The sequence below is a fragment of the Opisthocomus hoazin genome, chromosome 4 (genome assembly GCF_030867145.1).
Source record: "Opisthocomus hoazin isolate bOpiHoa1 chromosome 4, bOpiHoa1.hap1, whole genome shotgun sequence".
Classification (NCBI taxonomy): domain Eukaryota; kingdom Metazoa; phylum Chordata; class Aves; order Opisthocomiformes; family Opisthocomidae; genus Opisthocomus; species Opisthocomus hoazin.
In genome coordinates, this window is record NC_134417.1 from 42,341,733 (window position 1) to 42,354,030 (window position 12,298).

Below are 12,298 nucleotides of genomic sequence, written 5' to 3' on the forward strand. Positions count from 1 at the left end.
TACATAAAATTCAGTGTTTGGCTTTCTTATGATCCCATAGGACTTGATTCCACACTTGACACGTATGACAAAAAAACACATGTAAAAAAGACTGAACTCTGAAAGGTTATCTGTCCATTGTATAGAAAAGGAAAATGTTTGGTTTAGATATGGGTTGTAGCCCTTCCAGTTCCTGCTTCCACAGCTGAAGCGTGTAAAGGAAAGGGCACCCATCTTAAAGGTAAAATAAAAGCCGTTTCACATTCAGATTAACAATGGCCAAGGGCCCTGTAGGCTGCTGTCATCTTGGGTGTACCTAAAATTGTACTATGACACATACAGATTTTACACACAGAAGGATTTCAGGCTTTTTCATGATGTGTGTGCATAATTCTAGAGTGCTTGAGTCCTACCTATTTTAAAGGTGTTCAAAACTGATCAAAAATGCAGCTTAAGTGAAAAATGACACAGGCTTTCATCTGTTAAACACATTTGTGACACAAATGTTGTCATCACTGAAACAGAATGACGAACTCCATGCAGCATTTATGAATGAAGAATAATTTATCAGAATAAGCTGGGAATTTGAGTGAGCATGGACAACTAAGCAGAAACACCACCGGAATATTAAAAAAAAGGTTCTAAAAATCTCTGGCAAACCACTGTGCTGCATGTTGTAAGAGCCAAGCCCCCAAATGTATTGTTCACTACTTGAACATGATGGACCAGATTTTTTGTTGCAAAATAGCTTTATAGCTGGAACACCAATAATTGGGTAGAGTATCTCTATGTAGCAGAAGAATTACTGGGTACTGTGGTTGCTACATCGGTAGCAACTGATCTTCCAGCCAGTGGATGGGGTATCATGGGACATCTCTGTCTGCTCATACACAACTGTTGTATGGCCTCTTGAAGAGGTGTGAGTTAGAGGCTTGTAGCAGTGGTGAATCCTGTTTGTGACATTACTAGTCCTAAGGACCGGAAAAGCACAGACTTAGTTTCAGACGATCTGGCACATCATTCATTGAACACTTTCTGGGTGTCTACACTACAACTTCTAAGTGGCCTTAGCTGCTACTGTACTGCACGCTAAAACACAGGTATATTGCCTTCTCAGCAAACTCCCACAAGCCCGTTAAGCATCATTCCCCCCTTAGCTTCACCTAAAACAGGACAATGCAGAACCAAAGAGAAGTTCACTCACTCAGAAACAGAGAGGAGACCAAGCAGGTGGTAGAAACATGACCTTTCTCCATGAGGTCAAATAGCTTTATTGTGATTAAGCACTACAATACAGTATATATCCATAAAAAAACTCTATAGTGTATATAAATTATTCCTTCCATTCAGTAATTCTTTTGTTTGTTTGTTTTTCGTTTTTTTCATTTCCATTACACCTTTGGTACAATGTGATTTTATTATATTTTTAAATACTTTTAGCTTCACAAACTCAACACGAAGTACAAAACTAATCCGAATCAGGGATATTACAATCTACACAGTGGTGTTCAGTGGTAGGAAAAAATCTTACCTCAATGAATTCATGTCACTAGCTAAGCTATAAAGGCATACCTAGCAGACATGACAAAAATATGCACCATTAACCAGCAAACATTTTATTTTTTTCAAAATTTATTTTATTTTTTTTTTTTTTTACAGGTTTTTCCAGCAGCAAATCACTTGAGCATAGTCAGTTCTTACGTCCTCAACTGATCATCCTATTGTGTTCCTCTTCATTTGAAGGCCATGAGTTATTTGTCAAATAATGCACCGCTATCCTCGTACATCCACACTAAGCCACAGTGTCAGTACTTGACCTGCCACCCTGCACTGTTAATGCTCGCACAGTTTGTCCTGCAGCTGGCAGAAATAACTGGAACGTTACTGGAGGGGCAGTGTGGGGCAATCAACCGTAGGTTGTTCTGTGGGGCAGGAGGTATGACATTACAGTAGACAGGCATTCCAGTGGCTGTAAGTGTTCCTTGACCTGATTGATTAGGTAGCATGATTGGTTGTTGATACGATTGTTGCGGCAATCCTTGAGAACCCTGGGTCATTGGCACCTAGGTAGAAATACGGAAACACGTAGGAAAAAAATAGTAATTAGTGAACAAATTAACGTAGGTCCCAAGCGTTTCTATCTTCCTTCTACCCGAATTTGAGCATACAATACATTCTGCCAAATTGTGTCATTCTCTGCTGCTAGAACTGTTCTCACCCCTGAGGATCTTCCTTTGCTGGAGAAAGGTTAAGGACGAATCTCTCTGCTCCTGAGTCTAGTAAGCAGCTCCGTCGTAATATAGCTCAGCGTGGATTACCGGCATCAGTGCAAGCAGAAGACTCACCCCTGGTATATTTACACCATCTAAAAGGTCTAAACCTTTAACCTGATGATTAACCTTTAAAATAGACTTTCAGTATAGTAATTCTGATAATGCAAGGGTAAAATTTTACCCACAAGCAATTCCCCCATTTCAGTCTGGGTTACTGTAGCGTGTTCAGAGAAGCCAAGGGAAAAGATGAATGGCTGCTCAATCAGTGAAAACTACTAAAATGAATTAGATGTCATTCAGTTTCTTAACTTTCCAGAGGGACCAGCAAGAAACATGAGCACAGGCCACCTCACAGGCTCTCACAGGTTCTTGGCATCTCTCACAGAATCCAGGTATAAAGTTAGGGAAATATGTCTGGGTCACTTAGGGACTTAGTAAAAACCAAGCCACGTCCCTCTCCCCAAAATCCAATAAACAAAAATCTATCTGGCTACAGCTTGTTATAGAAGACATGGTGAGATCCTTGGCAGGAGTCTCCACAGATGAGTAATTTTTAACTGCATCAGGCAAAGCCCTCAACTTCATTACAGGAAAAAAAATAATGCATTGGCAAAAAAAACGAACAATATTCTGTACTTTATTTTTTTAAATTTGTTTTCTTCACAGGAAAAAGTATAATTCTTTCATGCTTTGTAACATTTCACTCGCACTGCAGGCTGTAATAAATAGTTCATTTGAAGTATTCCCAATTCAGAATGAAAACCGGGAGTACTAAGAATATGTAAACAGGAAGGGAAGAAACCAATCTGACTTACAAGTGTATTTATTAGAAGGCCTCCTGCCACACACTGTCCTAATGAAGTAATAAAGACCTTTCTGTGATACAAAAACTTCATTCAGCTAAGCACCCTCTAAGAAAAGCCATCTTTCTGTATGCCTCCCAAGTACCTGATAAGACGACATGGCTGGATACTGCACCATCATGCCTTGCACCTGATTTCCCTGTTGATTATTCATCAGGTTCTGGCTTTGGGGCGGCTGCTGCATTCCCATGAGACCCTGGAACCCCTGCTGCTGATTCGGCAGGACAGGCTGGTAACCTGGAAAGAGAAAGACGTCTTCAAATATCCTGTCACTTGTAGGGGCAAAATTAAAACTGTTCTGAGGAACAGCAAATCATCCCATCATTTCTTCCCGTGTTTGTCAACAGAAGCACTGCTAGAAGTGAAAACCAAAGAGGAATAAACAAATGCTATGAGTTGACAGCCCTGACAGCCTAACATGAGCGGCAGCATGCTTTCCTCATGTTCTCCAGCCCCGTGGCAGAGACCACCTCGAGGGATGCCTGACTGCAACACAGGATTGTAAAGCCCTGAACAGACACCAGGTATTACTGGCTTCTCAGAGGCAAAAGTCTCACCAGCTTCAAGGACACCAGCATGTGGCCTTCACAGTCTAATCTGGTAGTTTTCCTTCAGGTCACACTCCTTATTTTACCTCTTACCTTTCTTGTAATGCAGCTCCCTAGCACAATGCAAACAAAGAAGGCTTCGTTTAATCAAGAACATCTATATACACACTGGCTCCTACTTGCAAGGCTTTTTATATAATTAGAGCATATTAAGGGTCATATTCCACCCTACTAGTTTTGTGTTTGGCAGAAGAGAAAAAATCATCAATTAGTGAGTGTCTGGTCCTTCCCGTTGCTAGGTGGGAACACTGCTGACACACCAGTGACTGAACAGGGATGAGAAGTTGATGCTTCTGTTTCAACCTGCGATTGGCTCCGTGTTCAAAGTCCCCACAACACTGCAGGTTTTCTGCTGGGACGGCTCCTCTAGGACTGACTGAGAAATGGGCAAAGTCTGGATGATCTGGCACACAAAGCTGCTAATGAGGCAGAAGTGTGGATGGGAAGCGAAGTGCAAGCGGTGCGCTGTTTGGCAGCAGCACCATCCAGCCTGAGAACAAGCCTTGTCGGATGGAAGTGGGCTGGCTGGGTGATGCTACTATTTGGAGATGAAGGATTTTACAGAAAAAATGCAAAAAGAAAGGAAGATGCAGAAAGATCCTGTCCTTGAGAAATGCAGCCAGCCACAGTCGTTATAAATCTATGCACATTTTCTCCTTCAGACATTCTGTGTCCTTTAGCACTTGTATTTTTTAACATGCAGTTATGCAGTGCACTATTAACTCTGTAGTGATGTTCTCAGAATAAGCATATTTCAGGCAAAGCAGAATTATCAGAAGGAGCAATGCTGTGTTACTTTTATATAAAAAATGTGTGTCACGTCTGCTCAATCTATATTCATGAATACAGTACACGGTTCAATATACTTCACGAATTGGAAATCATCACCTGGGTATTTCTTTATGTAAGAAAAATAAAGTAACAAATGCCTCTGTTTCTGCTGGCCTATTGTCAACTGATAGCTTTCCTTCAAAATCTTTCCTGATGGCAGAGAAACATCAGGTATCTCTGATCAATTTTTTGGCATTAAAGATGCCTTTCCACAGATATGAGATTAATGTCTCCAGTCAACCAAGCAAAATAAAAAATTTAATGCCATGAGTGATTAACTTGGCTGGGATATAGCATCAAACATCTCCCAAATGCACCGGATTATTATACATTCAAATCTGCTCTTTTCCTATGCACAAACACAGCGTCAGCATATTTTTTAGTCACAAAAATTACCAACATCAGAAGTGCTGTAACTGAGTTTACAGAAGGCTTATACAGCAATACTAAAATTGCAAGTCCTCTTCTGCTCCCATATACCAATTATTGGGGGGAGGGGGACAAAGGAAAGAAATAAAATATTTAGCACTACTATTCTGGTATTTGCAAGACTGAAAGTTTAAGCAGAGAAGAGTCAACTGACAGCAGAAGCAGCAACAGATAATTCATCTCATGTCACTTGTGGCTGTCAAAGTAAGTCCCAGATGTTGTAATGAGTGGTAGATTGATGGTGGACCAGGGATCAAGTGATGCCAAGTTGGGGAATGCAGTCAAACACCTGATCTGGGCTCACAAAGTTGGACCGTGATGCACTCGCACATGGTGGTAGACTGGTGCTCTGCAGCCAGTCAGCCAGACAGACAGCACTGGGATCAAGCAGAGAACCCTTCTGTTATCTCTAGCAAATATAATCGCGTTGCCTTTACTTTAGTCAAGACTACTGCTGATACTCTGCTGTATGTTTGAACATACAGCTGTCTCTTCGCCTCAGCTTTGTGTTCCATAGTCTACAAATACGACAAATTTATTGCCCAATACAAACATGGCTATCAAACTGAAACAAAAAGGTACGGAAACGACTAAGTATCTACCCTTTGGCTGATGAACATGTAGCCATCATCTCTTGGAGGTATTACAATAACACGTAACTCTATCCTGAAAATCTCCTCTGTATGAGCAAACACTGCTTAGTACATGGCACAACTACTCCACATTTTAGGTGCAGGAATACAAAAAGGGCATGGGTTAAGAACTGATGTCCACTAGGTTATGGATTATTATTTTAACAGTCTTATTACTCTTCACAGGACTTCAGCAAGTTCTCCTGCCCATAGGGCATGTGTACCCCTCACTTCTGTCCCGATGCGCAGAGTCCTGCTTACACCCCTGGGAGTCAGAAGAAGACCTCTTTCTTACTCCCTCTGCAAGCCATTTACCAGGCTCTGATCACACAGAGTGGCCTCACTAGAAGCAGAAAAAATACTTCACATGCACTCTTAACACACTTCCAGTGTGATGAGATGAGACAGGAATTAACGTGAGAATCTGATCATGTTGTCTCCTGAACCTTCTTTGCTGTTAAGGGAAATTCAGTCACTTCTTTGGCCCAGAAAGAGGTACTGCAGTCTCTTGACCACGAGCTCCCTTGAATTGTGGGTGGAAGCAGGGATGCTTAAGAAGGTTACTGGCTTGTGTCCTTGTAAAGATGCTGGCTGTCATCTCTTCCTCACTTAATATTCTTTAAATTATTGTTAACACCCTTTGGAATATAATGAAGTTATGGATGTCAAACCTTGCTGCAGAACCCCAGCAGAGCATTTGGTCAAAACCCTGCTTGCCCTCCGAGGCTCCACAGCTCGAGTGAAGCCACTTCCCTTTACCTGATAGCAAAGTCCGACCCTTTACTATGTTAAATATATGAAGAAAGATGCAAGTTCACACATTCCATTGAACATAAAAACCTGAAGTGGTAAAAAAAATATACTACGATAGCGCAGAGAGGGTACAGACTATAAAAAGGTCAATAAATTTCTTTATCTACATGAAGCTCTCTAAGCAAGAGGAAAATGCTGTGAAAAAGCAAAGAATCCTAAATCTGTTCTGCTAGATGGCTTCTGTTTCTGCACAAATGCAAGGGGAAGGAATTGGCACTCTATGTGCCAATCCATTCGAACAAGAAGTTTTCAGTATCAAAAACCACCTGCTCTGAATTTTCCACCTCCACAGCCCAAACTTTGCAACTCTGACTCTGCATGCCATGTAACTTTGAAACGGATCCTTCGGTGTTTAATGTGTGTTGCTGTCTTCATATGCTTTCGTGCACTGGCCAGGAAAAGAATTGAGATGGGAGAACTGAGACTCTGCATAATTAACAGTCCTAACAACCTTTCAGCAACATTCATGAAACTATATCATTCCAGCACATCTTTCTTTTTTCTTTTTTTTTGTTTTTGAGGGCATCGACTATCAGAGATTGCTATTCCCCTAAAATTATTTCTTTTGTACGCACAGCAGTTTCAATCCTCAACTCAGCTCTGCCATGCTTTTGACATGCTACCTATTTTTCAGTGAAATGAAAATAATACAGTGTTCTCAAAAGTCTTGGGAACCAACTGCAGTGCACGCAAAGCGATGCACTGCTGGGCAGAGATGGATGCTATGGAGCTACACAGGTGTCAGGAAACAAGGGAGAACACAAAGTGGCACCACGCTTTCTGCAGCAATAGCTGTCTTCATACTTGCTCTTTTGCTCATTAGCTTTCATACTACATAAAGTGTAATCCTTAAAAGCCTCTTTACTGTCCCCTGAGAACATACATACATGGGTTATTTTCTAATGGCAGCACACATCAGATGAACCATCCTATTACTGCAAGCTCCAGGGCCTCTTTACTGCAATTATATCATCCTGCTCTATGTTATCTCTGCTACAACGGAGGATTTTTAAAATCAGGGCAAACATGAGACACATTGTTAAACAACCAGAGGAACAAATCGTGCACAGAATTTTGATGAATGCCCCAGAGGAGAAAGGAGCCTTGGATTGCAGTTGAAATGGAAGAGGCCGTCATACCATCAAGGTAATTCTCTGAACTTTTACAAGCCTGCATCACTGCGCTGACAGTCAGCTAACTTAAACATCCCAGAGGGACAAAGGCTGCACGACAGACCCACAAATGTTTTAATTTCTTAATGAGGCTATGGAGCTCAAAAGGCAAAATGCAGTGGTCGTGCACCTCTGTCAGAAACGTCACTGAGCTGTAATTAAAGTGCTTTTGGTGCTCTGCTGGCCTCAGCACACATCCATGTTTGGAGGGCCTGTTTCATTACTCATTTTAGATTTGAAGCATATATTAGCAAGATAGCTTTGTAATATGTGTATCAGCCCTCCAGGTAAAGAGTGATCAGCACTTCGGTTGGTGAGTCCAGCAGTCTGGCAGAGTCCCTGAACTGCAAAATCCTATTGTACTCTTATCGTACTTTTACCACTTGAAGAGAGTCCTTGCATCTAAGCCCACCAGATGCAAATGCACACATTCACAGCGGTTTTGACGTGATTTGAGAACTCATCCGTTCCCACTTCACTCTGTGTAGCGCTGGGAGAAGCCAAGCTGTTGCCACCAGCACACCCAAAATGCAGGTGCCTTGGCAACTCACTGCAGAGGCTTAGGCAAGCAAAGCCCAGAAGAAATTCAAAAGGGAAACCTCAGCAGGGCTAACTGGGCTGGGTGCAATGTTACACAGATGGGGTCATGCTCCTGCCCGCTCTGCAACTGCTGCAGTGCCCTTCTGGTGCCCTGTGCAGACCAGCTCAGCCTCTGCTGCAACTGCCACCAGGAGCACCAGGAAGAGATTGACTTTGAGCTCCCACGGAAAAGTGAGCGCCGCTTTTGGGTGCAGACGCAAGAGAATGCCCTGCAACATACCGAAAACAGTGGAACAGCAGATTCCACACCCAGTCCCAAGAGCTGTGCTCACCACCAGGGCTTACATCTGCAGAAGACTCCACAAAACTGCTAAGGGCTGAGAAGAGAGCTACAAAAAATGATGCAAGGTCAGAAAGTGCTCCCCTTCCTGGGACACCTAATGAGCTCACTCTGCTCCATTTATTCAAAAGATGAAGATGTATCTGCTGGTAGATAGTTCTTGAACAGAATATAAAACGGCATAATAGAATTACATGGTTGGAAGAAAAACCTAGAACTGTTCAGATTAGAAATAAAATTCGAAGTTTCAACAGACCCTACAATTAACAAGGGGGCAATTTACCCAGAGAGGAAGAACATTCGCTATCACCAAAACCTCTATAACGAGGATGGACAGCTTGCTAGAAGATATCCATCAGTTTAATAAGAAGTTCTGGGAATAAAGATATGATTAGAGTGTGCTCTGTGTCCAGTATTATTAAGAGCATTAAATTACATGCTCCAGACTTGAAATACTTATGAAAATGTTAGCCAGTTAGCTCTTAACACTCTTCCTATCTTTCAAGGAAAAGGACTCATCTTTTGCATGTGAGACAGGATCCTCTTCCCAGTCTCTCTTCCCTTTGATCACATACTGGCAATGACACTCAATTCACTCCACAAGCAGAGAGTTCACCTGTGCATGGTGGATATCCTAAGGGCTATTTCTGGCCTATTTTAGTTTACTTTGCCCTGGCTGGAGTAGTACTCAGTAGGTTTTGCAGGTTGAAGACTATGTTCGGTATCTATTCCCATAATTTTGCTAGGCTATGTTCTCCTTTCTTTTTAGAATAAGCTACAGGTAAAGTATTAAAGTGTCTGGATGTAGCTTTTACTCTATGATCATAGAAACTTACAACACCCATGATAAGTTACCAATCAGAGAAGAAAAAATGTCATTGTAAAACTACAATTTAGTCATGCACACATCAGTAAGTTTGGTAAAATTTTTGGCAGCTCACTTCTTTGCCAAACGTTCTGAGCAGGTCCATCCCAAAGTACTTTCAAAACTGAAAGGAAGAAAAAAAAAAAATGAAGCAAGCAGATCGGCAAGATCAAACACTGTGTCTTGACACAAAGCATCTTTTGATTCTCACACAGACCCTAAACATTATCTGTAAAATACGAGGGAAGGAAGCCAGGTTGGGGAACCTTACGTTTAGCACAGTTGGCCAAGCTGTGGGAGGTGCATACTGAAATCCCTTCCCAGCACAACTGAGAGCAGGCATTTGAGGCAAGGGGCTTCGAGCAGCCAGAACAAAGCCATCCCTGCTACAGGGGTACGTCAGTCCCTCCTGCCAAAGCTCCTTGCCTCACATGAGACACTGAGGTACTGGATTGCAACCAGATGTTTCACGTCCCACATGAACATCGTAATTACTAGCTACACAATCTCCCCATATACCGCTCACTCTAGAGAAGTGCTGCTCCAAGGTGGTGTGCTCAGACTGGCTTCTCACATCCAAGCTTTATGCCTTAGATTTGGGTGGCTGCTGAGGAGATCGGGGGGTTTCTTTCATTATGTATCTGGTCACTGCCTGGCCAATTTCACCACTATGATGGACTACAAGTCTCAGCGAAAACATAAAATTAAGCTATAAATTTAAGCTGATTTTGATTTTAGCCTCACCCCAAAGTGCCTGCAGTTTGGAAGACTCCCACAGAAGACACACTAATCGATGTCTCCCTGCTGGCACGTCATTTTCTGTGTAAGTCTGAAGATTTAAACTGCATCTTGTGCAGCTGGAATCCAAAACACTTTGTAAATAATTTTGTAGCTTAAGCTTGGATCTAAAATCCAAGGCATGCTGCAAACCAAATCTGCTGCAATTGATCAATCCACCCCTACTGTGTCTGCTTTCTCTCTGCAATACACATAAAAATGTCTTGACCTAGTAAGTTATTCGGGCTTTGTGTTCCACTTGAAAACATCACAGATGATTTATGGGTGTGAACCGGATACGATGTGAGCTAAAAGGACAGATAAGTAATAGCTTAATGCTAAAAATCCATCCCTTGCCCCTCAAAACATAAGACCATGCAATTATTTTACCTAGTTTTCACACACTTACGAAGGAAGAAACAAGGATATCCATGCCTGAAATAAAAGAGTCTTAAGAAGCAACAGGTAACTTGAAGGTATGATGTGGTTTGTAACACATACAGCAGCGCATGTGCCCAAAACCACAGCAGCACGCAGACTTCCTTCCCCACGGCATTTCGCAGGCTCAGAGACTCACAAACAAGAGAAGCCTTTTCACCTCGGTGACTTACAGTTCGGCTTCTTTCATTTCAGGTAAAATCACACCCCACTCCAGCAGTACAGCTTGCAAGGGAAAGCATGGGGTATTCTACTAGTTTTGTTTTCAAAATTTAAAACTGATGACATCAATTCTTTCAAGTTGTGCGAGATCTAAACAATGTTTAGATAATGGCACTCCAGTTACATTCACTGAAAACACATAACAGGATAAATATATTCCTAAAGTGATTACAACGACAGTGACTCGAGTAATTCTCTGCTGAGCTGGGGTTCTAAAACTGCAGGATTTTGAACTTAGAGTTTCGACACATAATTGCTGCCAGAATTGTAGCTCCCTGGTCCCTAAATTTGACCTTTGCTAAGAGCTTTGCTAAGAGCACATCCATGCTTAAGGAACCTGGTAACAGATCAACAGCCACGTTTGCTGGCAGACCCACAGAGAAGGAGCTGTATTCAGCTGCATTAAAGAACTCAGCAAGATGTATATGCATCAGGGATACGAGCCAGTAAGATTTATTATCACAAGAGTAAGAAGTAAAATACTGGTTAGAAGACAACTTGTCTGTCTTCCACACCCCTCTTTCACTCTGGTTTACAAAGCTACAAAGCCCACAAAATCAATAGCACAAATAGCTTCATGCAGCTTCAGAAGACGATGACGACATCAAATTTGGGTATTTGCTGCAATTTTGTATTATTTGTTGGATTTGGTAAAAACTGCTGATAAAAATACTCTGATACACAAGAAATGTTTTGTGTGACAGCTCTGAAATCCCTAATCTGGCTAGTTCTGTCCAACTGCTAGAGCAGGATTTGTCTTACCTAGCTGAACTGCCCTTCCTTGTCCTCTTCGTTTATTCTTCCTCAAAAAGCTGTATGAAATCTGGTTTTACTTGTTTTGCAACCCCAGGGGCTGGAAGAAACCCAAAGCACAGAGCATTTGAAGCACGGATAGTTTCATGTGCTATGCAAGACAACAATGACAACTGGGGGCACTTCTCAGCTGTTAACAAAATGGGAAAAAAAATAGGGGGAATAACACAACTCCCCTCGCAATACAAACCCTTCCAGTTCAAAAGATGGGCAGGCTCAGGGCCTCACAAATCTATTTTTTAACTCTGCTTGTCCTATATAAACTGGAATAAGGTACACGTTTACAAAAGCTAAGAGTGAGACCTTTGTGTGCAGGCTTTTCCTCAAGAATAGTCTTTGCGTAAAACAAATGGCCTCGTCTGGGGGGAAGAGAGTCTCCCGTAACGGTGTTTTAGATTATGCCAATGAGAAATGATGAAAGCAGCACTGCATATCACACGTGAGATTTAGAGATTTTTATATGTCAAAGAAATATCCATTACATTTTCTTTTACCCTTTTTCTATGATGCCAAGTTCCAACTGCTGGAAACAAGGGATAGCATAACTTTTTAAAAACCATTTATATGCATGCTCGCTGCCCCATGGGGGAAAAATGTTTTCGCAAAGAGCACTCAACTGTTATTTAGAGTTCTACTTCATCATCTAAGCAACTACCTTTAGGGCAAACATGCAAAATCACAGATACAATGAATTTATGAATCA

General features: G+C 41.8%; 1 protein-coding gene across 23 annotated transcripts in view; it reads right to left on the reverse strand.

The window, feature by feature from the left end:
* Positions 1-1,210: 1,210 nt before the first annotated feature.
* Positions 1,211-12,298, reverse strand: part of ARPP21 (cAMP regulated phosphoprotein 21) — a 255,713-nt gene continuing 244,625 nt past the window's right edge. For all 23 annotated transcript variants that reach the window (XM_075418775.1, XM_075418768.1, XM_075418770.1 and 20 more), the window contains 2 exons: positions 3,201-3,352; positions 1,211-2,042 (listed from right to left, as the gene is read on the reverse strand). In XM_075418775.1, coding sequence (XP_075274890.1) covers positions 1,785-2,042; positions 3,201-3,352 — 410 coding nt within the window. In that variant the 3' untranslated portion in view covers positions 1,211-1,784. The remainder of the gene's footprint in view (positions 2,043-3,200; positions 3,353-12,298) is intronic.